Here is a 27878-nt window from a genome sequence, read left to right on the forward strand (position 1 = left end):
AAGGAGAGTGTACATGTAAGGGAAGAGGCCGAGGATGTCCCAATAATAGAGGGAGTAGGGGGCGTGAGTATAGTTGGTGGCGTTGCGGCAAATAGGGTCCAGGTGAAGGCTGGGATGAAAGCACTTTATCTGAATGCACGAAGCATTCGGAATAAAGTGGATGAGCTGATGGCGCAGATCGACACAAATGGATACGATCTGGTGGCCATTACAGAGACGTGGCTGCAGGGTGACAGGGACTGGGAGCTGAATGTACAGGGCTATCAAGTGTTTAGGAACGATAGGCAGGAGGGAAAAGGGGGGGGCGTAGCTCTGCTGATTAAGGATAGCATCACGGTGGTAGCAAGGGATGATATTGGAGCCAAGGAGCAGAGGGTGGAATTGTTGTGGGTGGAGATTAGGAACAGCAAAGGGAGGAAGACGCTGGTGGGTGTCGTCTATAGGCCCCCGAATAATGATCTGGAGATGGGGCGGGCTGTTAACGCGCAAATAAGTGCGGCGTGCAGGAATGGGACGGCCGTAGTTATGGGGGATTTCAATCTGCATATTGATTGGTCGACCCATGTTGGACGTGGGGGGCTCGAGGAAGAGTTCTTGGAATGCTGCCGGGATAGTTTCCTCGAACAGTGTGTGTTGGAGCCGACGAGGGAGCGAGCTATCTTGGATCTGGTGCTATGTAATGAAGCGGGTAGAATTAGGGACCTTGTGGTGAAGGATCCTCTTGGGGAGAGTGATCATTGTATGGTGGAGTTTCTGGTGCAGATGGAGGAGGAGAAAGTGGGTTCCCGGACATGCGTCCTTTGTTTGAATAGAGGGAAATACGGTAGGATGAGAGAAGAATTGGCGAATGTGGACTGGGAGAGCGCGTTGGAGGGAGGGTCTGTTGAGGAGCAGTGGAGGATCTTTAAGGAGATCTTTCTTGGTGCTCAACGGAAATTTATTCCGATGGTCAAAAAGGATAGTAGGAGGAGAGGTAATAAGCCGTGGATAACAAAGGAGGTGAAGGAAAGTGTTAAACTAAAAGCGGAGGGATTTAGAGTAGCTAAGAGTAGTGGGCGAGAAGAGGATTGGGAGAGGTTTAAATGTCAACAAAGATTGACAAAGAAGTTGATAAGGAAGGGTAGGAGAAACTATGAAGCTGGGCTAGCGCTTAATATAAAAAAAGATAGCAAGAGTTTTTATAAATATATAAAAAGGAAGAGGCTGGCTAGGGTGAATGTTGGTCCTTTAGAGGATGAGAAAGGGGACCTAGTGGTAGGGGATGGGGATATGGCTAAGGTATTGAATAACTTTTTTGTTTCTGTCTTCACGGAGGAGGACGTGAATAATTTGCCGGGTGTTAGCGATGGAAAGGTGGTAGGACTGGAGGGTCTTAATGACATTACTGTTACTAGAAAGGAGGTGCTCGACAGACTGGAGGGGCTGATTGTGGACAAGTCCCCAGGACCGGATGGAATGCATCCGAGGGATCTGAAAGAAATGGCGGAGGTGATAGTGGATGCCTTGGTGGTTATTTTCCAAACGTCGCTGGATTCCGGGGAAGTGCCGGATGATTGGAAAACGGCTAATGTTACGCCGTTGTTTAAGAAGGGTGCCAGGCAAAAGGCGGGGAATTATAGGCCGGTTAGTTTAACATCTGTGGTAGGTAAAATGTTAGAATCTGTCATTAAGGAGGAAATTGCGAGGCATCTTGAAGGGAATTGCTTGATAGAGCAGACGCAGCACGGTTTCATTAAAGGGAAGTCGTGTCTGACAAATTTACTGGAGTTCTATGACGATGTGTCTAGGGCGGTGGATAGAGGAGAGCCGGTGGATGTGGTCTTTCTAGATTTTCAGAAGGCGTTTGACAAAGTGCCTCACAAGAGGTTATTGCAGAAGGTCGAGGGACATGGAGTTGGGGGTAGGGTGTTAGCGTGGATAGAGGATTGGTTGTCAAATAGGAGGCAGAGAGTGGGGGTCAACGGGTGCTATTCGGATTGGCGGATGGTGACTAGTGGAGTGCCCCAGGGGTCGGTGCTGGGGCCTCAGCTTTTTACCATTTATATAGATGATCTGGAGGAGGGAACCGAGTGTAGAGTGTCGAAATTTGCTGATGACACCAAGATTGGGGGAACGGCAAATTGTGCGGAGGGTGTGGAGAGTCTGCAGAAGGATCTAGATAGGCTGGGCGAATGGGCCAGGAAATGGCAAATGGAATTTAATGTTGGCAAGTGTGAGGTGGTCCACTTTGGTAGGAAAAATGGTCGGAAGGACTATTACTTACGAGGCGAAAAACTGCAGCAGGCGACGGTGCAGAGGGACCTCGGGGTCCTTGTGCATGAGTCGCAAAAACCCAGCTTGCAGGTGCAGCAGGTGGTCAGGAAGGCGAATGGGATGCTGGCCTTCATAGCGAGGGGGATTGAATATAAAAGTAGGGAGGTCTTGCTGCAGCTGTATAGGGCATTGGTGAGGCCGCAACTGGAGTACTGTGTGCATTTTTGGGCGCCGCACCTGCGCAAAGATATTTTGGCCTTGGAGGGAGTGCAGAGGAGGTTTACTAGGCTGATACCGGAGTTGAGGGGGTTGAGCTATGAGGAGAGGCTGAATAAACTGGGCTTGTACTCGTTAGAGTTTAGAAGAATGAGAGGAGATCTCATTGAGACGTATAAGATGATGAATGGGATGGATAGGATAGAGGTGGAAAGACTCTTCCCGCTCAAAAAAGACAATACGACTAGGGGGCACAGCCTCAAGATAAAAGGGAGGTGGTTTAGAACGGAGTTGAGGAGGAACTTCTTCACTCAAAGGGTGGTGAATCTCTGGAATTCTCTGCCCGTTGAAGTGGTGGAGGCTGCCTCGCTAAATATTTTTAAGACGCGGGTTGATGGGTTTTTGATAGGAGAGGGGATTAAGGGTTATGGGGAGAGGGCGGGAAAGTGGAACTGAGCAGCGACAGATCAGCCATGATCTTATTGAATGGTGGGGCAGGCTCGAAGGGCTAGATGGCCTACTCCTGCTCCTATTTCTTATGTTCTTATGTTCTTATGTTCTTAAGCCTGTTGGCTGTCTGCAAAAGCAATTTAGTTCATCCCATTTCCTACCCTTCACCTATGGCCCTGCAAATATTTTTAACTTTTCATTTTCGAAGGCCACAATTGAATGTGTCTCCAATGCCCTCTCAGGCTGTCAATTCAAGATTCTAACTACTTGCTGCAAAGAGTTGTACACATTTCATCTTCAGCTCTTTTGCCAATCACTTTTAACTCTGTCCCTCTGTTTCTTGACCATTCTGCCAACATGAATAAAGGCCTAAAGTACAAAGGCCAGTAAGTTACACAAAACATCGATAAAACACTAGATCAACCTCACCTGCAGTAGTGTTCAATTCTGAGAATTATGTTTAAGGAAGGATATAAAGACTTTGGGGAGAACACTTAAGAGATTTACTGAATGGTTTTAAGAATTATTACAGTTATATGAATAGATTGGAAAGGCTGGGGTTCTTCTTTGAGCAGAGAATATTAAGAGGAAATTTATTAGAAGTGTTTAAAATCATGAAGGGTTTAGATGGAGTGAATAAAGAGAAAATGTTTTTAATAGCCAAAGGACAATAACCATAGGGCAAAGAACCAGAGGTAAAACAAAGAAAGACTTTATATTAAGCAATAAATGTTTAGTATTTAGAATGAATGCTTTTATTCATTTACAGAATGTGGCTTCCCTGGCTGGCCAGCATTTATTGCCCATTGGTAGTCACCCTTGAAAAAGTGGTGGTGAGTTGCCTTCTTGAACAGTGCTGTTAAGGAGGGAGTTCCAGGATTTTGACCCAGCAGCAGTGAAGGAACGGTGATATATTTCCAAGTCAGGATGGTGAATGATTTGGAGGGGAACCTTCAGGTGGTGCTATTCCCAGGTATCTGCTGTACTTGTCATGATCATGGGTTTGGAAGGTGCTGCCTAAGGAATCTTGGTGAGTTCCTGCCACGCATCTTGTGGATGGTACACATGGCTGCCATTATGCACTGGTGGTGGAGAGAGTGAACTGCCTGATAGGATGTTGCAAACAGATTCAAGTGTCTTTCAGAAGAGAAATGAGCTGGATCAAAATCCTGGAAATCCTTCCCAGCAGTACTGTGGCTATATTGCAAAGAATGCAACTGTTCAAGGAGGCTCAGCAGCACCTTCTCAAGGGAAATCTGGATGGCCAATAAATGCTAGCCTTGTCAGTGATGGTCACATATCAAGAATGAATAATTAAACAGATTTGAAGGAGAGAAAAATTGAAGGAATTTGGTGAACAAATCATGGAATGGGGACCAACTGGATTTTCAAAAGAGCTAGCACAGACATGGTGAGCTCAAGGATCACCTTCTGTGCTGTACTATACAGTGGTTCAATTATTCAATGAAAAAGTGATTAATTGACTATGGCTGTGCTGGAAACATAATGAAGTACATGTAGAACTTATACAATTATGTATTTATAGAAATAGTTGTTTGGTGGTACAGCACTTGAGTATTAAAGAAAAAAAGTGACTTGTTGAAGCTTCGCCTTACGCTCATCACAACAATTCTGAGAATACCAATATAGGGAATACAGCACTGTTTTTGTTGCCCCTGACATAGGTATTCTTGCAATTGTCCTGATGAGTGCAAGATGGAAAGCTTCAACAAAATGTCTTTTTCCAGCAACACTGATATAACTTAAATCGAGGGACTGCAAATTCATCCTTTCTTTTCTATTTTTGGCTTCTGAGGAGTTTTTTTTAATTGTCTGACATTAATAACTGCTTCAAGAAGAAGACATATGTTTCGTAAAATTATTCTTTTCTTCTCCACAGTGGATAAATTTATGATCACGCTATTGGATGCCAAACACCAAGATGTCTGTTTTGCTGCTTGTGGAGTCCTTATAAATCTTACTGTTGATAAAAGCAAACGGCCCATTCTGAAACAGGATGGAGGGATAAAAAAGTAAGCATAAAACTCTACATTTTGCATTGCAATTAACTAATATTCCAATAAAGTACTTCTTTATTCGCAGGGATTTTTAACACCTGGCTTATAACTTTGTATTTTTAGTTGATTACTCAACTTGGTTTGGTTTAGATAAGTTGGAGAGTGACATGACACAGTGGTGGTTAGTACTGCTGCCTCATAGCTCCAGGGTTCAATTCCGGCCTTGGGTGACTGTGTGAAGTTTGCACATTCTTTCCTTGTCTGCATGGGTTTCCTCCGGATGCTCCAGTTTCCTCCCAGAGTCCAAAGGTGTGCTGGTTGGGTGGATTGGGCCATGCTAAATTCCCCTTTAGTGTCCCAAGATGTGTAGGTTAGATGGGATTAGCCATGGGAAGTATGTGGGGTTACAGGGAGAGGGTGAGGCAGAGGGCCTGGTAAGATACTCTGTCAGAGAGTTGGTGCAGACTCGATGGACCAAATAGCCTCCTCCGCATTGTAGGGATTCTTTGAATACAAATTTAACTACTTAGTTGTGTCTTACCTGTGAGCTAAATTGAAACGTTGCAGTTGAAGCTCCACAGAGGGCTCCATCTACAACCATTGCTTCAGGGAAAATCCACAGAAGCCTCTGAGAAATGGCATAATTATTCCAGTGATTAGGAAATTCAACCCATATACTCTGTAGTTGAATTTTAAGGAATGTGGGCCATGAATTTCTCCCGGAATTCTCCAGTCTGTTGATGGGAGGCTGGCTAATTCAGCTATTTCCTTGAAGGTTGTGCAGGTCTCCCACTGGAGAGACAATAGAAGACTAAATAAATACGCCCTGTGGAATCTCATCGCCTTGATCTTTTTATGAAGAAAGCATGTTTATTTTTTATTTGCCACTTTTGTTTCCTTGAAGATACTGGGACTCCCTCAGCTGATCCCATTAAAATTTGACTTGCCTCCCACTGCTAGGCGCAGCTAGGATGCTCACCCACTGGAAGTCATAATTTGTTTTAGCACAGTTGCAGCTTGCAGTTATGGGAAGGTTGGGAGGTGGGAGGTTTTGGTAAAGGCACAGTGGCTTCCTCCTCACAGCCCATATTTTATTACATTGTTCCCTGAAACCACCCCCTCATATAAGCATTTAATTAATAAAAAACACTTGCATGTATTTCAGGACTTTGAAATCCCAGCCTACTTATCCAAGGCCCAGTTCTGTACTTGACAGGGCCTGATGTATCAGTGCTAGTGAAATTCCAGGTCTCTCTCTCATGTGCCAGAAACACAGAATTGGGTGTCTATGAGCTTTCCCATCCCTGTGTCAATAAGCTTTTCAAGCACTCACCTCCCTCACCTGAGGAACAAGCAGCGCTTCGAAAGTTCATGATTTCAAATAAACCAATTGGACTTTAACCTAGTGTTGTGAGACTTCTCATTGAGCCCAGCCCAGTTTAACACTGGCATCGCCACATCATTTTAAGGATTAGAAGTGATATCTTGGAGGGGGCGTCAAATGAAGCTTTGTGGGTAGAGCTCAGGAATAAAAAAAAGGGCAGCCACATTGTTAGGTATATAGACCCCTAAATAGTCAGAGAAATATTGAGAAGCAAATGTGTGCTCAGTTTGTGGAGGTGTGTAAAAACTATAACAATAGGGTTATTATATTAGGTGATTTCAACTTTCTCAATATTACTTGGAATATACATAGTGTTAAGGGCTTGAATGGAGTAGATTTCTTGAAATGTGTACAGGAGAACTTTTTAAATCATTATGTGGAGGGTCCAACAAGGGACAGAGCTGTACTGGACCTGAGGAATGAAGCCTGAGAGGTGGTTGAGGTGATCAAGGTGGGCGGGTACATTTTAGTCACAGTGATTGCAATATGGTACAATTTATGGACAAGGAAATAGACAAGCTGCAAAACAAGTTTTGGACTGGGGAGAGCAGATTTTAGTAAAATAAGACAGGATCTGGTCAAGATAGACTGAGAACAAGTACTAATGGGAAAATCTACAGAAATGGATTGGGCGACATTCAAAAGGGAAATGGGGTGGGTGCAGGCCCAGCATGTTCCCTCTAAGGTGGTAGGTAGGAATACCATGGATGACCAGAGACATTCAGGATACAATGAGAAGGAAGAGAAAGGTTTTAAAAAGTACAAGGGGAGCAAATCAGTGGGGGCATTAGTGAGATATAGAAAATGCAGGATGAAGCTTAAGAAAGCAATTAGGAATGCAAAGAGGGGATATGAGAAAGCTGTGGCTGGTAAAAGTAGGGAAATGCCAAGATATTCTATAAGTATATCAATGGGAAGAGGATAACCAGGGAAAGAGTGGGGCCCATTAGAGACCAAGGGGGCAATCTGTGGATGGAGCCAGAGGACAGTGGTAGCATGTTGGATGAATCCTTCACATCCATTTTCACCCTAAAGAATGAGGATGATGGTATGGAATTTAGGGAGAGAGACTGTGAGCTTCTTGAGAAAATTGACATAGGGAAAGGAGAAGTATTGAAAGTAAGGAGAAGTAAGGCAGCCTTAAAAGTAGATAAATCTCCAGGTCCAGATGAATTGTGTTCTAGGCTGCTATGCGAGGCAAGGGAGGAGGTTACAAGGGCTCTGACCCAAATTTTCAAATCATCTCTGACCATGGGGAAGGTGCCAAATGACTGGAGAACAGCTAATATGGTTCCGTTATTTAAGAACAAAGAACAACACAGCACAGGAAACAGGCCCTTTGGCCCTACAAGCCCATGCCACCCATTTTAACACTCAGTGGGTGCCTCATTCCAATCCTCCTCCTACCTACGACTTTTGTCTACATCTCGTGGACTCCACAATAAAGGGGTGCAAATTTAGGGAATTATATATACGCCAGATTAAGGGAGATCCAATTTAAGGACAATTTATTAACACCAATCAGCCTAAAAGCACGTTTTTGGGGTGTGGGAGGAAACTGGAGCATCCAGAGAAAACCCATGCAAGCATGGGGAGAATGTGCAAACTCCCACAGACACTGACCCAAGCCGGAGATCCGACCCGGGTGCCTGTAACTGCACAGTAAACAGTGATAGTCACTGAGCAGTCGTGTTGCCCGTCAATTGGTCCAGTTTAAGCATACACTAACGACGTGAAGCACTAGGCAACTCTCGAAGCAACATCCAAGAATAGCCCTCACATGACCCACCGCATGTATGCCCCTTGTTGGCCAACAAAGCGGAGCAAATCGCCTGTGGATATAAAAAAGAGACATCAGTAAACATACAACAGCCTATACAGACAAGAAGGGTTGTAGAGAGCCAGGGAACTACAGACCTGCGAGTCTCACATCAGTGTTAGGGAAACTATTAGAGAAATTTCTGAAGGAAAGCATCTATCTCCAGTTTGAGAGGCAAAGCTTGATGAGGGATAGTCAGCATGGCTTTGTCAGAGGAAGGTCACGCCTAACAAATTTGATTGAATTTTTTGAGGAGATGACCAGGTATGTAAACAAGGGTAGAGCAGTCAATGTAGTTTATATGGATTTCAGCAAAGCCTTTGATAAGGTCCCATATGGGAGACTTGCAAAGAAGATAAATTCACATGGGATGCAAGGAAAGAGAGGGCCCATTTGAATTGGCTGAGTTTGCGGGAGTTGGAGGGTGATAACAGAAGGCTGCTTTAGTGACTGGACGCTAGTGTCCAGTGGCATACGACAGGGATCTGTGTTGGACCCCCTATTATTCATTATTAATATAAATGACATTGATGGCCATGTGAGGGCTAGGATTAGTAAGTTTGTGGATGAAACAAAAATTGGACGGGTGGTTAATAGTGAGCTAGAGTGTCTTGGGCTACAAGGAATGGTCAAATGGGCAATCCTGGAGTGGATTGGAAGGTGCCTAGAGCTGGGGGTTCGGATGGGGAGGAATTTGTAAAATGTGTGCTGGAAGGGTCCTTGGAGCAGTGCGTAACTAGCCCGACTAGGGAGGGGGCTATACTGGATTTAGTTTTGGGTAATGAGCCGGGTCAGGTGGTTGAGGTTGCAGTAGGCAAACATGTGGCTAACAGTGACCACAAGTCTGTCTACTTTAGGATAAAAATGGAAAAGGATGAGTGCTATCTGAAGGGGAGGGTGCTGAACTGGGGGAAGGCGAGCTTTAGCCGGATTAGGAAGGAGCTGAAGGACGCTGATTGGGAGAGGTTGTTAGCGGGTAAGTCCACGGTTGGCAAGTGGGAGGCTTTCAAGGGCAAACTAAAAATGTTGCGGGAAAGACGTGCTGGTAAAGAGGAAGGATGGGAAAGGCAGGATTAGAGAGCCATGGATTACAGGGGATATTGAGGACTTGGTCAGGAAGAAGAGAGAGGCATATGTTAGGTCTAAGCAACTGGGAACGGAGAGAGCACAGGAGGAATATAGAGAGAGCAGGAGGGAGCTCAAAAGGGGAGTTAGAAGGTCGAAAAGGGGGCATGAAATTGCTTTGGCTGATAGGATTAAGGAAAATCCAAAGGCATTTTACTCTTATATTAGGAACAAGAGGGTGGTTAGAGGGAAAATAGGGCCTCTTAGGGACAAAGGAGGGGAACTATGCATTGAGCCTGAGGGAATTGGGGGGATCCTGAATGAATACTTTGCGTCGGTATTCATGAAGGAGAGGGGCTTGGTGTCTTGTAATGTCTTGGAGGGAGCTGTAGACCAGTTGAAGGAAATATCCATTATGAGGGAGGAAGTGTTAAGGTTTTTAGGTAGCATAGAAACTGATAAAGCTCCGGGGCCTGATGGCATTTATCCCAGGCTACTTAGGGAGGTGAGAGATGAAATTGCTGGGCCTCTGACAAAAATCTTTGTCTCTTCTTTGGACACAGGTGAGGTCCCAGAGGACTGGAGGATAGCTAATGTGGTACCGCTGTTTAAAAAGGGCAGTAGGGATAACCCTGGTAATTATAGACCAGTGAGTTTGACATCGGTGGTAGGAAAGTTGTTGGAAAAAATTCTTAGGGATTGGATGTATAAGCATTTGGAGCGTTGCGATCTGATTAGGGATACGCAGCATGGCTTTGTTCAGGGGAGGTCTTGCCTTACGAATCTGGTAGAGTGTTTTGAGGAGGTGACAAAAACGGTTGACGATGGACGAGCCGTTGATGTCATCTATATGGATTTCAGTAAGGCATTTGACAAAGTCCCCCATGGTAGGCTGGTAGAAAAGGTTAAGGCACATGGGATACAGGGACAGGTATCTAGATGGATTGAAAACTGGCTAGGCAACAGGAGAGAGTAGTAGTGGAGGGGTCCTTTTCTAGCTGGAGGTCTGTCACCAGTGGTGTGCTGCAGGGCTCAGTATTGGGACCTCTTCTCTTCATAATATATATAAATGACTTGGAAGAGGGTGTACGTGGTGTGATCAGCAAGTTTGCAAATGTCACCAAGATGGCAGGATTGGCGGATAGCGAGGAGGATTGTCAGGTGACACAGGATATAGATAGGCTGGTATATTGGGCAGATAGATGGCAGATGGAATTTAATCCCGATAAATGCGAGGTGATGCATTTTGGAAGGAATAATGCAGGGAGGAGTTACATCTATATGGATTTCAGTAAGGCATCCATATAGGGTAGACCAGTTAAGAGTATAGAAATGCAGAGGGACCTGGGAGTGCAAGTGCACAAGTCTCTGAAGGTGGCAACCCAGGTGGAGAAGGTTGCGAAGAAAGCTTACGGAAAGCTAGCCTTTATAGGAAGGGGTATAGAGTATAAGAGCTGGCATCTAATGCTACAGTTGTACAGAACGTTGGTTATACTGCATTTGGAGTACTGTGTCCAATTCTGGTCACCTTACTACCGGAAGGACGTGGAGACCCTGGAGAGAGTGCAGAGGAGGTTTACCAGGATGCTGCCTGGTATGGAAGGACTGGGTTATGAGGAAAGATTGGGTAAACTGGGGCTCATTCCCTTAGAAAGACGGAGATTAAGGGGGGATCTGATAGAGGTGTCTAAAATAATGAAGGGTATAGATAAACAGTGGCAGGCTTTTTCCTAGATTGGAGACAAATATCACGAGGGGTCACGAGCTAAGGGTGAGGGGGGAGAAGTATAATTTGGATACCGGAGGGAGGTTTTTCACACAGAGGGTCGTGGGGGTATGGAATGCACTACCAAGTAAGGTGGTGGAGGCAGGCACGCTGGACTTGTTTAACCTTTACTTAGATAGGCACGAGTGAAACAGGGATGGAGGGTTATAGGAGACGGTTTTAAAAAGGGTCAGAGCCTTGGGACGTTACTGGAAATCTAATGCTGCATGTGTTGATGTTTTGTCTCTTTTACTCCGCAGGTGTGTCAGTCTACCTTGTTGTCTAACGAGGGGCATGCACACGGTGGGTCGTGCGTGGGCTGCTCTTGGATGTTTCGAGAGTGGCCTAGTACTTCGCATCGTTGTGTGTGCTTAAAAACTGGACCAGCAGATGGGCACCACAACAGCTCAGTGACTATCACTGCTTGCTGTGCAGATACAAGGATTTGGGCCAGTGTCTGTGGGAGTTTGCGCATTCTCCCTGTGGTTGCGTGGGTTTCCTCCGGGTGCTCCGGTTTCCTCCCACACCCCAAAGATGTGCTCTTAGGCTGATTGGTGTACCAAATTGTCCCCTGAATCTGGTTTCCAATGGGGGTACCATACGCATACACACGGGTCAAGGTAGGTGTAGAAAAATGCTTTGTTAAGATGGAGGCGTGGGCTCATTGGGCCTGTTTCCCGTGCTGTGTTGTTCTTTGTTCTTTATATGTGGCGCATGGAATTTAACCCTGAAAAGTGTGAGGTGATACACTTTGGAAGGAGCAATTTGACAAGAAGTATTCAATGAATGGTAGGACACTGGGAAGTTCTGTGGAACAAAAGGACCTTGACGTATTTGCCCACAGATCTCTGAAAGTGGAAGGGCATATTAGTAGGGTGGTGAAAAAGCGATATGGGACACTTACCTTTATCAGTCAAGGCACAGATTACAAAAGCAGGGAAGTCATGTTGGAGTTGTATCAAATATTTGGTGAGGTCACAGCTAGAATACTGTGTGCAGTTCTAGTCACCACGTTATTGGAAGGATATGATTGCGCTGGAGAGGATGCAGAGGAGATTCACCAGGATGCTGCCTGGGCTGAAACATTTAACATATGAAGAGACTTGGTTTGTTTTCACTGGAGCAGAGAAGACCGAGGAGCAACCTGTTTGAGGTGTACAAGATTGAGAGACATGGACAGAGTGGATAAGGAGCAGCAGTTGAAGGGTCAATCACAAGGGGGGCATAGGTTCAAGGTGAGGGATGGGGGTATAGGAGGGGTTTAAGGAATTTTTTTTTACCTACAGGGTGGTGACGGTCTGGAATGCGCTGCCTGGGAGTGGTAGAGGGGGGATTGTCTCACATCATTTAAAAAGTACCTGGATGAGTACTTGGCACATCATAACATTCAGGTCCTTTGTCCAAGCATTGGCAGATGGGATTCGGTGGGAGTTCAGGTGTTTCCACTGTGTCAGTGCAGACTCAATGGGCTGAAGGGCCCTCTTCTGTACTGTATGATTCTGTGTCCTATCTCTGGTGAGGTCCTGCAGAAATCAGGGCATTAGCCCATGCTGAACCTAATTTCAAACCCTTCAGAAGCATGCCCCTGTCAGGGTCTTAACAGGGCTACAGCAAAAGGTCACAGATGTTTCACCACCATCTGTTTGCAAATGTCAAGAGTAAGCTAACTACTGATTCAAAAGATATAAGATCATTTTTGTTTGAATGTGCTGTATTTTGTTGATTCTAGGTTAATTGACTGCTTGCGAGACTTTGGGCCCACAGACTGGCAATTGGCCAGCCTGGTTTGCAAAACTCTTTGGAACTATAGTGAAAAAATAACCAGTACTGTGACGTGCTTTGGAGAAGAAGAGACTACAGAATTACTGGAACTCCTTCCTGCATATTTAGGTATGAACAGCATATCCTCTTTGTCTGTGATAACTTCTTTTGAATGTTCTCTTACAAAATATCCAGTCAAATTGATATTCTAAGAAAGCTGGTTTTAGTATCCTCTTTCCTGGGCACTGTCTAGAAGACCCAAGGTTTGTGTTCAATTGCTTTCTTTTTAAAAGCCCGAAATGAACAAGGACAGAATTAACTTATTGCTGCAGATTACATCAGCAACCTATTCATTGTCAGCTGATCAGTGAAGTAAGTCATCCTGGGGAATTTGTGGCCCACTCTGATTCTGATATGATCTGTCACAAAGACACACCACTGCCCTATATGTATTTATTTAGCACATTTAACATTGTAAAATGTCTCAAGATGCTTCACAAGAACATTATCAACCACAATTTGACACAGGGCACTTCAGGAGATATTAGGGCCAATGACCAAACGTGTGGTCATAGGGTGTTAGAGAGTGTCTTAGATGCAAAGAGGTTACGGAAGGAAGGGAATTCAAGAGTTTGGGACCTCAGAGGGTATATAGGTGCAGTGGAAATGGTTGAGAGCTTCATGTTTTTAGGTGTCTAGATCACCAACAACCTGTCCTGGTTCCTCCATGCCTACACCTTATTTAAGAAAGTCCACCAACGCCTCTACTTTCTCAGGAGATGAAGGAAATTTGGCATGTCAGCTAGGACTCTCACCAATTTTTACAGATGCACCATAGAAAGTATTCTTTCTGGTTGTATCACAGCTTGGTATAACTCCTGCTCTGTCCAAGACCGCAAAAAACTACGAAGGGTCGTGAACAAAGCCCAGTCCATTATGCAAACCAGCCTCCCATCTGTTGATTCCACCTACACTTCTCGCTGCCTCAGAGAAGCAGCCACAGTAATCAATGATTCCACGCACCGGATAGTCTGGGCCTATTTTACCATTTTCATTCTTAGTGCCGATTCTGGGCGTAGTACACATCCTACTTAGACATCCACTTTCAGGCTCCCCCATGCGCTCTCAGCCATCTCCAGTCAGATTCACGTGGTGGGTGGGGCTTAGCATGGCCAGAACGATCAGAGCTCTGAACTGACGTGCAGTTAGAAAAAAAATTAGAAAAAGCGAGCCGCAGAAAACAAAGAAAGCAGCCTGGGAGCAAAAAGCGGAAGTGAGGGTACGTCTCGGGTGGGGTGGGGTGGAGGGAGGCATGTAAGATGTATCGCAGGAGGGGCGGGGTGGGGGCAGATGAATCTCTGATGGTGGGGGAGCAGGGTGGGTCCGCTGTCACTCTGCGGGCAATCGGTGGGGAGGGGGGAATTGGTGGCAATCGGTCTAGTTAGTGGGGGGGCTGGACAAGGGGAGCAGTGATGTGTGTAGGTAGTTGGGGGGGGGGGGTGGATAAAGGGGGCATACACACATCCTCCCCCCCACCCCTTATCCATCCTCCCATTACCAGACCGATTGCCACCCCTGCACCCCTTCCCTCCCACCGATCGCCCGCAGAGTGGCAGCAGACCCCCATAACTCCTCCATGAGAATGGTCTGGTCTCACTCCCTTTCCCCTCCAGAAGAACCTCTGACCTACTCCCCAGAGATACATCCGACCCACCTCCTCCTCCCCCTCCCACAACTAGATAATGATCTGATTTCACTCCCCTCCTCACACCAGAGAATGATCTGTACCTCCCCCGCCACTGATCTGAGTCAGAGAACCGTTGGAAACACTGAACATGCTCTTCAGAAGCTGGAGCACCTGACTCAGATTTTTATTCAGCAGGTCCCTAAAAGCGCAGTTCTGGATAGGTAAATGCAGTGGTAAAGGGGGAAATGCTGATAGAGTTGGATGGGCAGTTCATTAGTTCAATTTAAATGCATGCAAATGCCCAACTTGGGCACGGAATGGATTCCTGCCATTCGCAGGTCTCGGTAACAGACCATAGAACACTACAGCACAAACAGACCCTTCAGCCCACAAGTTGTGCCAATCGTATCCATACCTACCAGGCTTATCTATAACTCTCAATCCCACGTACTCATCTAGAAGTCTCTTAAAAGACCCCAGCGAGTTTGCTTCCACCACCAACGACGGCAGCCGATTCCATTCACTCACCACCCTCTGAGTGAAAAACTTACCCCTGGCATCGCCTCTGTACCTACTCCCCAGCACCTTAAACCTGTGTCCTCTCGTAGTGACCATTTCAGCCCTGGGAAATAGCCTCCGAGAATCCACCCTATCTATACCTCTCAACATTTTATAAACCTCTATCAGGTCACCTCTCAATCTTCGTCCCTCCAGGGCGAAGAGACCTAGCTCGCTCAACCTATCCTCATAAGGCATACCTCCCAATCCAGGCAACACCCTTTCAATCGCTTCCACATCCTTCTTGTAGTGAGGCAACCAGAACTGCGCACAGTACTCCAAGTGGGGTCTGACAAGGGACTTATAAAGTTGCAGCATTACCTCCCGACTCTTAAACTCAATCCCTTGATTAATGAAGGCCAGTACACCATACGCCTTCTTGACCACATCCTCCACCTGCGAGGCCAGTTTAAGAGTCTTATGGACCTGGACCCAAAGGTCCTTCTGCACCTCAACACTGCTAAGACTCCTACCCTTGATATTGTACTCCTTCATCCCATTGGACCTGCCAAAATGGACCACTACACATTTATCCTCCTTGAAGTCTAGTGCAGATTGAAGTGGCAATCTGAGCAGTGCAGATGGATTATAAAGGCCTCACACCCAACTTTACCACAATTTTGCACCTGAAAATGGGTGCCAATTGTTGGTAAAATCCAATGGGGGTGGTTGGTGGCTCCTCCCATCCTGCTGCTCTGCTTTTGTAGTACATCAGGCTGAGAGAATCCAATGGAGACCATTTCAAGGGTTCCCCACTGGGCAACACAGCCTCTGTGCATCTCCTGCAGCAAATCAGCATGGAGCTTTATATATTATGTAAATACAGATTATAATCTATTTTACATAGACATCTCTAGGTCCACTAGCCTCTACCCCAACCCACCCAGGAGTGGTTCACTCCAGCAGGGCTTAGTATATGCTTTTTTCTGGTTGTTGACATAGAACTACAAAAGTGAAACATCCCTGCCATCTTTTTCCTTTTGCCTCAGGAGCTTGTGTGAAAAATCAGCCAAACCTGTCAGTAACGTTGATTTTTATAGTTCAGTGAGGTGCAATCATAAAAAAGACTTTTGTGATTATTTATTTTGATATGTCTCTTATGTTTTAGATGAGGAAATTGCATTGGCTATTGACAGCAATTGTTTTGACGAGGATCTGATAGAACATCACAAAGTGTGCTGGGAATCTGAGTTTGTACCTGTGGGCCAACAGCTACTACATCGGATTCAGTGTCATCATAGTCACCTCGAACCTCTCCCACTCTCTTCACTGCAGGATTAATTCATTTTGAAAGATTAATTCTAATATCTGTTCCGCAGAGGAAAACAAAACTTGATCCACTTGACCTAAAATTCTGAATGTTGAAATCTTTGGCATTAACAGATAACCATTGAATGTCACATCACAATAGAAATGCTCGTTTTGGATTTGACCTGATAGTTTAGTTTATGGACAACAAAATCAGTGCTTTGAAACAATATTTGTTTAGCCATTTTTGGACCTACGGCACTTTTCATAATTAACCAACCAGTTTGTAGAGCCTGGTGTTTAGCCTTTGCAAATGGTTTTGTTTGTATTAATGTACAGTGTAAGATACAATAATGGTCTGATTTCTAATGATCGTTTGGAAAACTTTAAATATATTTTTGTACATTGAGAAGTTTTAATTCTGAGTTCATAAAGTTTGTGACATTTTGATTTAATATTAAAATAAAATTTGAAATAAAATGTCACTATGTTTCATTACTCTACAGGTAAGAGAATAATAAAAGTTCCAAATTTATGACCCCCGACAAGAGATTCCCAGACCAGTGAATAATACTGACATAGAATCACAGACCTTAGCAGTACAGAACGTCAGATAGCCCAACCCACTTTGCTCATTTTCTGAAATGCTATCTTTTCAATTTCCTTCCCTCTAACCTATACTAACTTTACATTTAAAAGCAATCATGTATCTGTGTTCCAGGAATTTCTGGCAACTTCCTGGTCCCCAATGCATCAATAAATTTTTTCATATTTGTTGTTTTGCTGACTGTCTAATACAAAAATGATCCTTTCCCTTCTCAAAATTCTTAACCCCTGTATGTACCCAAAAACAGGGAAACTGCATACGTACACAGGTTTAAGCAAAAGTAATTCTCAAAAGAGGGATAGGTCACAAGCTTTGTGTAAAAGCTGCTAACAGAGCAGCCAAAAGGTCAGTGGAAAAAAAGGCTATGGATAAATATGACAGCAATCATGAAACCTCCTCTACTTGCATTAGGAAATTATGGATTATAAAAGTGGTATTAAATTATTTTACATCCTTTGAAAGAGACTGTGGCATAGTTGAAATGGACTTTTTTCTCATGGGCTGGAAAGGCTGAAATACTAATATTCAAAAAAAAGACTAAGAACTGGGGACAGGAGTAAGTAATTCAGCCTCTTGAGCCTACTCCATCATGGTTCATCTGATCTCAGCCTCAACTCCACTTTCCTACCCATTCTCCATCACCCTTCGACCCATTTCTAAATAAAAATCTCTTTTCAAATGTACTGAACATCCCAGATTCCACCTCATTTTGGGGTAATGAATGCCAGATTCACGATCCTTTGAAAGAAGTAATTTCTCCTCATCTATTTGAAATCTGCCACCCCTAATCCTAAAACTATGACCTCTTATTCTAGATTGCTTCATATCTACTTTGTCAATATCTTTTATCATCATGTTATAGTTGTACAAAACATTGGTAAGTCCACACTTAGAACATAACAGTGCAGTACAGGCCCTTCGGCCCTTGATGTTGTGCCGATCAGTGGAAGCAATCTAACAACCCTCTAACCTCAACTATTCCAATGTTATCCATATGCCTATCCACTGACCATTTGAACGCCCTTAAAGTTGGCAACTCCACAACTGCTGCAGGTGGGGCATTCCCCGCCCTTACTACCCTCTGACATCCGTGCTATAATTACCACCCTTTAAGTTAAAGCCACGTCTCCTCGTGTTAGCCATCACCATCCGAGGAAAAAGGCTCTCACTGTCCCCCCTATCTAACCCTCTGGTCATCTTGTATGCCTCAATTAGGTCACCTCTTAACCTTTTAACGAAAACAACTTCAAGTCCCTCAGCCTTTCCTCATAAGACCTTCCCACCATACCAGGAAACCTCCCCTGCATCCTTTCCAATGCCTCCACATCCTCCTTATAATGCGGCAACCAGAACTCTACGCAATACTCCAAGTGCAGCCACACCAGACTTTTGTACAGTTGCAACATGACCTCACGGCTCAAATTCAATCCCTCTACCAATAAAAGCTAACACACCGTACGCCTTCTTAACAACCTTATCTTGGAATACTGTGTGCAGTTCTGGTCATATTATAGAAAGGATATTAAACTAGAAAGAGTGCAGAAAAGATTTACTAGGATGCTTGGTTTGAGGTATAAAGGAGAGGCTGGGTAGACTGGGACATTTTTCTCTCGTGCATAGGAGGCTTGGGGTGATCTTTTGGATGTCTACAAAATAAGGAGGGGCATTGATCAGCTAGACAGTCAATATCTTCTCAAAGGTAGGGACGTCTAAAACTAGAGGATCTAAATTTAAGTTGAGAAGATAGAGATACAAAAGGGTTCAGAGGGGCAATTTTATCACAGAGGGTGAAGCGTCTAGAACAAGCTGCCAGAGGTAGTAGTGAAGATGAGTACAATTTTGTCTTTTAAAAAGCATTTAGACACGAGTAAGATGGCTATCAAGGGATTATGGGCCAAGTAAGGGCAACTGGGACTAGTTTAGTCATTGGAGAAAAGGGTGGTATGGACAAGTTGGTCAAAAGGGCCAGTTTCCATTCTGTAAACCTCTATGACTCTATGATTGGGAATTAATCTAGTCAACCTCCTCTGAACTGCCTCTAAATGCCACTACATTCTTCCTTAAACATGGGGGCCAAAGCTGCATAAACTATTCCAGGTGCAGTCTCACCAATGCCTTGTGTAGTTATTGCAACATTTCCTTACTTTTATACTCTAATCCTTCAGCTGTAAATGCCAAAATTCAATTTGCTTTCCTTATTACCTGTATACTGGTTTTCTGTGACTTGTATACAAGGACACTGAAGCACCCTGAAGTCATTCTCCATTTAGGTAGAGTTCCATTTTTCTGATCAAAATGGATAACTTCTCAATTATCCACATTAATCTCCCATCTGCCACATTTTGGCTCATTCAACCTATCCATTTGTAAATTTTAATTCTTCTTTGCAACTTACTATCCCACCTATTTTACTGTCATTTGTAAATTTGACTATAAGAACATAAGAAATAGGAGCAGGAGTAGGCCATCTAGCCCTTCGAGCCTGCCCCGCCATTCAATAAGATCATGGCTGATCTGTTGTGGCTCAGTTCCACTTTCCCGCCCTCTCCCCATAACCCTTAATCCCCTCTCTTATCAAAAACCCATCAACCCGCTTCTTAAAAATATTTAGCGAGGCAGCCTCCACCACTTCAACGGGCAGAGAATTCCAGAGATTCACCACCCTTTGAGTGAAGAAGTTCCTCCTCAACTCCGTTCTAAACCGCCTCCCCTTTATCTTGAGGCTGTGCCCCCTAGTCCTACTGTCTTTTTTGAGCGGGAAGAGTCTCTCCACCTCTATCCTATCCATCCCATTCATCATCTTATACGTCTATCCCTGCATCCAAGTCATTAATATAATTTGTAAATAGCTGGGCCCCAAGGACTGAACCCTGTGGGACCCCATTCATTACATCTTGCCAACCAGAAAAAGACCCATTTATCCTGACTCTCTACCTTCTATCAGACAGCAAATCTTCTATCCAAGCTAATAAATTACCTCTAACCTCATGTAATCTTACCTGTGTATAATCTTCTGTATAGCACCTTATCAAACAACATCTTCTAAAAGTCCAGATATACTACATCTACATCTACAGTATCACCATTATCCAATTAGCTTATTATACCTTTGAAGAACTCTAAAATTAAATATGATTTGTTTTCATAAAACCATGCCAACTCTGGTGGATTGTATTTTGACTTTCCAAATGTCCCGTTATTAGTCACACTTGAGAAATTGTAGCCCTATTAGCTTGACTTTGAAGATGTTAGGATCATTAGATATACTGTATGACGACCTGGACAGAGAGGGGGCTATTAGAAATCGAACATGGTTTCTGGAATGAGTGTTATGCCTCACCAACCTGTTAAAGATTCTTGTGAAGGTTACTGGATTGCTGAATGAAGATGGGGAGGCAATGACCTAGTGGTATTATCGCTAGATTATTAATCTAGAAACTCAATATTCTGGGGCCCCAGGTTCAAATCCTGCCACGACAGATGGTGGAAATTGAATTCACTAAAAAAATCTGGAATTAAGAATTTAATGATTCACAAATGTCCTTTAGGGAAGGAAATCTGCTGTCCTTACATTGTCTGGCCTACATGTGACTCCTGAACCACAGGAATGTTGTTAACTCTCAACTACCCTTGGACAACTATGGATGACAATAAATGCTAGCCAGCCAGTGATGCCCATGTCCCACGAGTGAATAAAAAGGTATCCCAGTCAAAATAATGTTATATTTTCAAAATCCCCACAATAATCTAAATTATAAAAAGCTGTGTGATTGGAGGGCATTGAGACACTGAAGATGCATGAACTAATTTTAGTTCCTAGTTTTTTTTAATGTCAGAAAGGACATGCAGCTGTTCCTCAGGAAGCAGCTGCAATTTGAAGAGTTCACTATTCTGCAAAATACTTTGCTTGACTGGCTTTCTGATAGCTGTAGTACCAAACCTTTTATACCTTTTTTGGAAATGCACCTTGGATACATTTTCTACTACGTGCACTTCCTGGCCAGTGATGTCTCATTTGCTGTAACCAGAGAAATGTGCCATTTTGTAAAGTTAATCAATGTGATTAATCGTGAAGAAAACCCATAAAAAGTTTCATTTGAATACTGAAGTCAGGATGTGACTTTTTTGGTGACACTAGCATCTGTTAACATTTACATCACAATCACTTTGACAACTGTTGTGATTTGACACATGCACCTTTATAGGCTCACAGCCTAAAAACTGTCCATCACCACCACCTTGACACAGGATGTATTAGTATCATGGCTTGTACTCAGCCCACAGCAGGAGTCAGATATGTTTACTTAGTCTCCTAGTTAAAGTTTTACCTTCAAATAAAGAACTCATTATTGTTTCACCAATCCTTGTTGTGATTGGTATGTTTAAGTCAAACAGGAGAACTTAATGCTCAAAAGGCAAATCTGGAAGATTAAGGACATGTGGGAAGAGAAAGCCCAATAATATGCTGATCATTGCGATATGCAGCATATTTTGAAGCCACCAGGGTCCATATTTAGATTGAGGTCAAATTCAAAATAACCTGTCAAAGGATCCTTCTGTCAAGGATATTTCTTTCAAGGATGGCAATGCCATCTGTCAAAACTGAAAAAAAAATTCAACAACTCCTCAACCATGAATCCAGAGACAGCTGGTATTCTCCAGGCTATCCCTGTGGTAGAGTTTATGGGTGAACCACTATCAATGGGAGAGTGCAGCAAGCAACCAAACAGATGAAAAGCAACAAAGCAATACAGCCCTCTTGGTATTCCAGCTGAGGTCTTCAAAGCTGGTAGGCTTTTGCTCACATTCCAGACTCCGTGCACCATTCCTACAGACTGAAGGAAAAATAAGTCCCCCCCCCGCCCACCTCACCTTTTCAGAAGTGACAATTATCTTGAATAAGGGGGATAAATCATGGGAAACTATCGAGGCATTTCCCTCTAATCCATAGAGGGAAAATCCCGACATGCATCCTGCTGAATCACTTCCTTTGGCTGAGGTACAATGTGGCTTTGGACCTTTCAGAGGAGGATCCTCCAAAATGGTGCTTTTGTGTTTAAATAAATCTAAGAAAAATGTTGAGAACAATCATTATAATCATTGATTCAGTAAATCAGGAGACTCTGTGCACTTGTACTTCAATGATTTGTTTGTCCAAGAAGCTACATCACAATACAATTGTTTCATATCACTGAGCAGAAAATCTAAAAGTCACCTTCAAAATTCAGAGACAAAGTTAAATGATAGTCCACAATCTACCTGACGGTTGTTATTCACCTCATTAAAGATCAACTGCCCCTTCGTGTCAGTTTTAAGTACGACCTGCTAATCTCAAACACCTCCATGCCAAAACTAAACTGATCATCATAGATATATACATGATCAAACTTGTGGATGATTGCAGTCTGTGTCCACTCTGCACCAGATTTGCAAGTTACTCTTGATTTCTTCATCTCTTCAATTCTGCATAAAAGAAACTCAGCTTGTGCCTGAATGTTGCCAAAACAAAGCTCATGTCAATTCACAGCCAAATATTCCACCTGCCATCCATGTTAGAGAAAATACTCTGGAACGTGTTGAGCTTACCTTACCTTAGCAGCCACCTCCCAAAAGGTCACCGTTAACAAAAAGATCCAACGTCAGATCAGTTGTGCCAGCACAGCTTTCTGCAAACTACCACAGTGAGTGCTTGACAATGAAGACCACCTCATGTCAGCAGTCCTAGTGTATACAGCAGTTGTTGGCATCACATTCCTATGACACCAAAGTCGGAGGTGTGGTAGATTGTGAGGAAGGGTGTCGAAGTTTGCAGGGTGACTTGGACAGGTTGCAGAGCTGGGCCGCGAGGTGGCGGATTGAGTTTAATGCAGAGAAGTGTGAGGTAATCCATTTCGGTAGGAATAACAGATGTGTTGAGTATAGGGCTAACGGGAGGACTTTGAATAGAGTGGAGGAGCAGAGGGATCTAGGTGTATGTGTACATAGATCCCTGAAAGTTGGGAATCAAGTAGATAAGGTTGTTAAGAAGGCGTACGGTGTCTTGGCGTTTATTGGTAGGGGGATTGAATTTAGGAGTCGCAGCGTCATGTTGCAACTGTACACAACTCTGGTGCGGCCGCACTTGGAGTACTGTGTGCAGTTCTGGTCCCCACATTACAGGAAGGATGTGGAGGCTTTGGAGAGGGTGCAGAGGAGGTTTACCAGGATGTTGCCTGGTATGCAGGGGAGGTCCTATGAGGAGAGACTGAGGGATTTGGGGTTGTTTTCACTGGAAAGAAGGCGGCTAAGAGGGGATCTTATAGAAACATATAAGATGATTAGAGGTTTAGATAGGGTGGATGGTGATAGCCTGTTTCCTCGGATGGAGAAATCTAGCACGAGGGGGCATGGCTTTAAATTAAGGGGGGGTAGTTATAGGACGGATGTCAGGGGCAGGTTCTTTACCCAGAGGGTGGTGAGGGACTGGAATGCCCTGCCTGCTGCAGTTGTAAATGCGCCTAGTTTGGGGGCGTTTAAGAGATTGGTGGATAGGTTTATGGACGAAAAGGGATTGGTTTAGATTAGTGGGTCAATGTTTTTTTTAAAAATAAGACTGGTCGGCGCAACATTGTGGGCCGAAGGGCCTGTTCCGCGCTGTAATGTTCTATGTTCTATGTACTGCAGTAAGACTGAGACTGTTTCAGTGACACAAGTGCGTGAGAAATTCCATCAACAATGATGCCACCACTCCTCTGGATTCAATGGGGCGAACATCAAACAAATGCAAGTGTCCTTGAAGCCGGTCCACAAGCATTCAGGCAAAACCTTTGTAAAGCTAACCTTGATGGACTGGGCAGTGTGCCTGGGTGGCCAAAAAACATCTCCCCACCAGGTCCTGTTTTCTCAACTCAAATGGTGAACATTTCAGGGAGGACACTAACCCTTCTTGAAGCGCAGCAGTATTAACGTTGATGACCGTTCAAAACAGCAACAACTTATCCACCAAACTGCATCATCACACTTTGAGTCACAACATCCTAATCAGAGCAGTGGCAGAGGAGAAAGCAAATCCAGCATTCCAGATCCAACCAACTCGTGGCACGTCCTGCCTCATGTGTCCAAACATCTGAGAATCAGATGAGAATCAGCTTGTTCAGTCACATGGCAGAAGCTCACGACCCGGAATAAATATCACCCTCAAATTCAGAGACAGCAAATGATGACTACCTTAATACATTTGCACTTCTACAACGCTGAAGTATATCTGGGATGGTGATCAAAGTGATCAGTATTCATTCTTTCCTGTAGTTTACAGTGGATCATTGCCAGTACAGACAATGGGCTGAATGGTCTCCTCTTAAGCCATAAATTTATTAGGACTTTGGTCAGCTCCCATCTGAAGTACTAAATTCATTGTCATTTAGTTGGTCATAAAGCATTTTCCGCACAATGGGTTACAATATGGGCTCCTTCAAAAGGTTGTGGATGCAGGTGAAATTTTGAAGATTGGTAGATTTTCGTTAGTTAAAGAAATCAAGAGGTCAGGAACAAAGTTAGGGAGATAGTTTATGGATCAGAGACAAAGGCAGATACCATGGAATCCTTACAGTGCAGAAAGCAGTCATTTGACCCATCAAGTCTGCACCAACTCTCCGAAAGAGCATCTTACCCAGGCAAAGGACGAGAAGACCATGCACTCTGCATATAAATTATGTAACTCTATTTAGTCAAGTTCTCAGCAGCAGTGGTGAGAACTTCACACGGCAATTTCATACAGCTGATAGAAGCAGGTTCAGGCTGCGATACTGCAGTGAAAATATATCGTGAATATTCCTCAATGTGGTATTTGATTAGCAGTTGGAGAATCTTTGTCCAACAACAATCCGCAAGAGTTGTCAGCCCAAATCATTTCACTTCCTAGGTTTGCTTCTTCCGGAGATGAGGAGAGAACGTTAGCAGAACTTCAAAATCCTCCTATTTGAATTCATGCACAGCCCTTCTAGGGGGCAACTTTCACTATTGATCAACTACTACATTTTCATAATTATCAGTATATTCACCTATGCAAAGGTGAAAACATGTTTTTTGTTTTATATAACAACTTCCCAGACTTTATAATTCCACTGGGATTTTCAAGAAGGAGTATTTATTCTGAGTGCAATTCTCCACAATCCAAAATAACTTTACAAGGTTCAAACTGAGAGAACGCAATGTATCTGTTAAATATTAACAGCAATAGTATTTTCGTACTTAACAGACATGTTGGCAACAAATTTGATTTCATTCATTTGAAATGTCAATGATGAATTTATTTTTTAAAAAACAAGTTTAATATTTTGTATTACAACAACTAAGTTGATGAAAAACCTATGAAAACACAAAAGACTTCATGCTGATACTCTGAATCAAGTACTGGTCATCAGTAAACAAAACATTTCCAGCTTTATTAGATAAGCTGTTAATGGTTAAAATATCACATTAAAAAACCAATTAAGAGTTTGTGCTGTAATTCTGAAGACTGTTGTTCAGTCATCTAGAATCATGCTTCCAGACAAAGCTACTCAAACAGAAAACTTTCACAGTGCCAGGGGGCAACTGAACCTTCTTACTCAATAGCTATAACATAACAGGATGCTGCAATAGAAAACATGCACAACGCATTACAGTGTGTAAGTTTTGCAAGGAAGACAGAGAAACTCAAAAGTACAGTTCTTGTCTCAAGACAATACTTTGGGTAAAACAAAATTGTATCACTACTTCACCAATTTCCAAAACAAAATGTAAAAAAAAAATCACACTGCATTGTTTTACAGCAGAAATACAAGTTTCAGAAATACTTGCATATTCCAAAAGTTATACAGAGATGTGTTAGAATTCTAACAATTATAAATGTCAGTATTGTCTCACAAACTGCGACTCATCACTAGAGTTTGTCACAGTGCAGGCTCAGGTAGCTGCAGTATTCAGTTTGATAGTCTTAGCTCAAAACTTAGGCAGCCAGTGATCACAGCAATCCACTGGCAGGAATAGCAGCACCATCAACTTCCAACTATAAAAAAGGCTCTTGAGGCACAAAACTTCCAGACCCCAATTATTATTATTATTTTTAAATCCTCCAACTCCAGTTACCTACAGCAACCACACATTATAACCTAGTCTAAAAAGACAAGAGCTTTAGCTTATTGCATCATTGAAAGACATTGAAAGTGTTAGAAATTACTATGTGTTGTCAGAACACATACAGGTGATCGAATACTCAGGTTGCACATTGGTTCTTCACAGTCTTCCACTCTTATTCTTCTGTGAAAGGTCCAGAGCCACAGTGCATCAAGAGGTAACACTTTTCTCATGATGTATATTATGGCGCAATGGAATTTATGGGTAATTGCCTACTTTGGTTCAAATGAACTGGCAGTTCCTCCAATGAGAATGGATGCTTAGGAAAGTGCAGGCGTTTCATGTCAGGTATCGTGTAATGGCCGTCAAAGCATAAAGAAGTTCTGCCTGCATTCGAGCTTCCATAAGAAGCAAATTCACATGAATCTACAGGAAGGAAATGCATGTTTTAAAGACAAAAACCACATTAAAAATTAAAACTGAAAGAAAAAATGTATTTTCATATCAACATCATTGCCATTCATTTCAATGGAGTTTTTCCTTTTACTCAGGCTTCTGCACTGTAGGGATTCTATAATTCTAAAACTCAGGGTAACAGCCAAGACCCATAATGGAGAACAAAATCAATTCAATAAAAAGTAAGGCAGTAATATTTAAGGTGACACCAAACCTGGGTTTTTAAAACTGAACTGAGGAAGGAAGGAAACTCTGAGGGACATATCCAACGCGATCATTTTCGAATGCTAGGAAAATTATACTTCCAATAATGAACAATAAGTTTTGAAGGTTTTCCATTCCCTTTCCATTCCAGAACTATTTTTCTTTCTCTTCAATCAAGGGTTCCACACATCAATTGTCTTCTGATACCATAATCAATTAGCTCTCATTTTTTTCAACATTTCAAAGCTTAGCTGATATGAACCTTGACATCGAGATCATGTATGACTGCTGGAGAAATGCAATTTATTACATGAAGTTTGACAGTCTGTCAGCAGGCCTACAAAGGCGTCAAGGTAGAATGCAAAAATGTCCGCACTAGAGATCCAGATGCACAGATCCTTGCATAATAAACTACAGCAAGTGTGCCAAGAAAATTTGTCATCCCTAACCTAGAGACGTGAGGCCAACTGTAGCACTCTAACCTTACTCCGAGTGAAAAGATGTCACACAATCAGTAGGTGTTATCAGATTCCAGAGGTAAAGCAGTGTACTAGCCAACTGTAATACCTCGATATTCTCATAACTCAGACATTTATAGATATTGTCTGGAAATGTTAAACCAACTTGAAAGGCATATTACATACCATTATCATAAACATAGGGTTTAAATTTCAGAAAGAAACATGAAATATCAATCTGATGGTTTTAGACAATGGGAAGTGAATTTGGACGGTCCTAACTGACATCAGTATTATGAAAGCCACCACAATATTCAATCTAAAAATCTACTTTTTCAGGGGAGGGTTTAAGGGTAGATTGTATTAACAAGTAAACAGCAGGACTATCTGAATTAACGCTTCTCTCCTCAGACTGAACCAACGTGTTGAGAAAATGTGTATTGCAATAGGATCAGATCACGTCACTTAAAATCCAATGGGTGAAAGAACTTGAAAATCTATAGAATCTCAACAATGCAGGAGGCAGCCATTTGGCCCATCAAGTCTGAACTGACTTGGAAGAGTATGTTATCCAGGTCCACACTCCCCATCCTATCCCTGTAACCCCACACATTTACCATGGCTAATCCCCTTAATCTGCACACTTTTAGACACTAATGGGCAATTTAACATGACCAATCTACCTAACCTGCATGTCTTTGGAGTATGGGATGAAATCAGAACACCCAGAGAAAAAGTGCAAACTCCATATAGTCCCCAAAGTTGAAACTGAACCCGTGTCCCTGGTGCTGTGAGGTAGTAGTGCTAACCACAATGCCACCTATAAAAGTAAA

General features: G+C 43.3%; 2 protein-coding genes across 8 annotated transcripts in view; one reads left to right on the plus strand and one right to left on the minus strand.

Annotated features, from left to right (window-relative positions):
* Positions 1-16747, plus strand: part of armc2 (armadillo repeat containing 2) — a 146177-nt gene extending 129430 nt beyond the window's left edge. For 2 of the 3 annotated variants that reach the window (XM_080192867.1, XM_080192869.1), the window contains 3 exons: positions 4820-4952; positions 12700-12860; positions 16085-16746. In XM_080192867.1, coding sequence (XP_080048993.1) covers positions 4820-4952; positions 12700-12860; positions 16085-16257 — 467 coding nt within the window. In that variant the 3' untranslated portion in view covers positions 16258-16746. Of the gene's footprint in view, positions 1-4819; positions 4953-12699; positions 12861-16084 lie in introns of all 3 variants that reach the window. The other variant, XM_080192868.1, reaches the window with a different exon arrangement.
* An 8189-nt stretch (positions 16748-24936) lies between these two features.
* The window catches only part of sesn1 (sestrin 1), a 96200-nt gene continuing 93258 nt past the window's right edge, over positions 24937-27878 (minus strand). For all 5 annotated transcript variants that reach the window (XM_080192873.1, XM_080192874.1, XM_080192872.1 and 2 more), the window contains exon 10: positions 24937-26353. In XM_080192873.1, coding sequence (XP_080048999.1) covers positions 26267-26353 — 87 coding nt within the window. In that variant the 3' untranslated portion in view covers positions 24937-26266. The remainder of the gene's footprint in view (positions 26354-27878) is intronic.

This window comes from Carcharhinus amblyrhynchos, chromosome 7, assembly GCF_965287045.1.
Source record: "Carcharhinus amblyrhynchos chromosome 7, sCarAmb.v2.hapA, whole genome shotgun sequence".
Taxonomy (NCBI): Eukaryota; Metazoa; Chordata; class Chondrichthyes; order Carcharhiniformes; family Carcharhinidae; genus Carcharhinus; species Carcharhinus amblyrhynchos.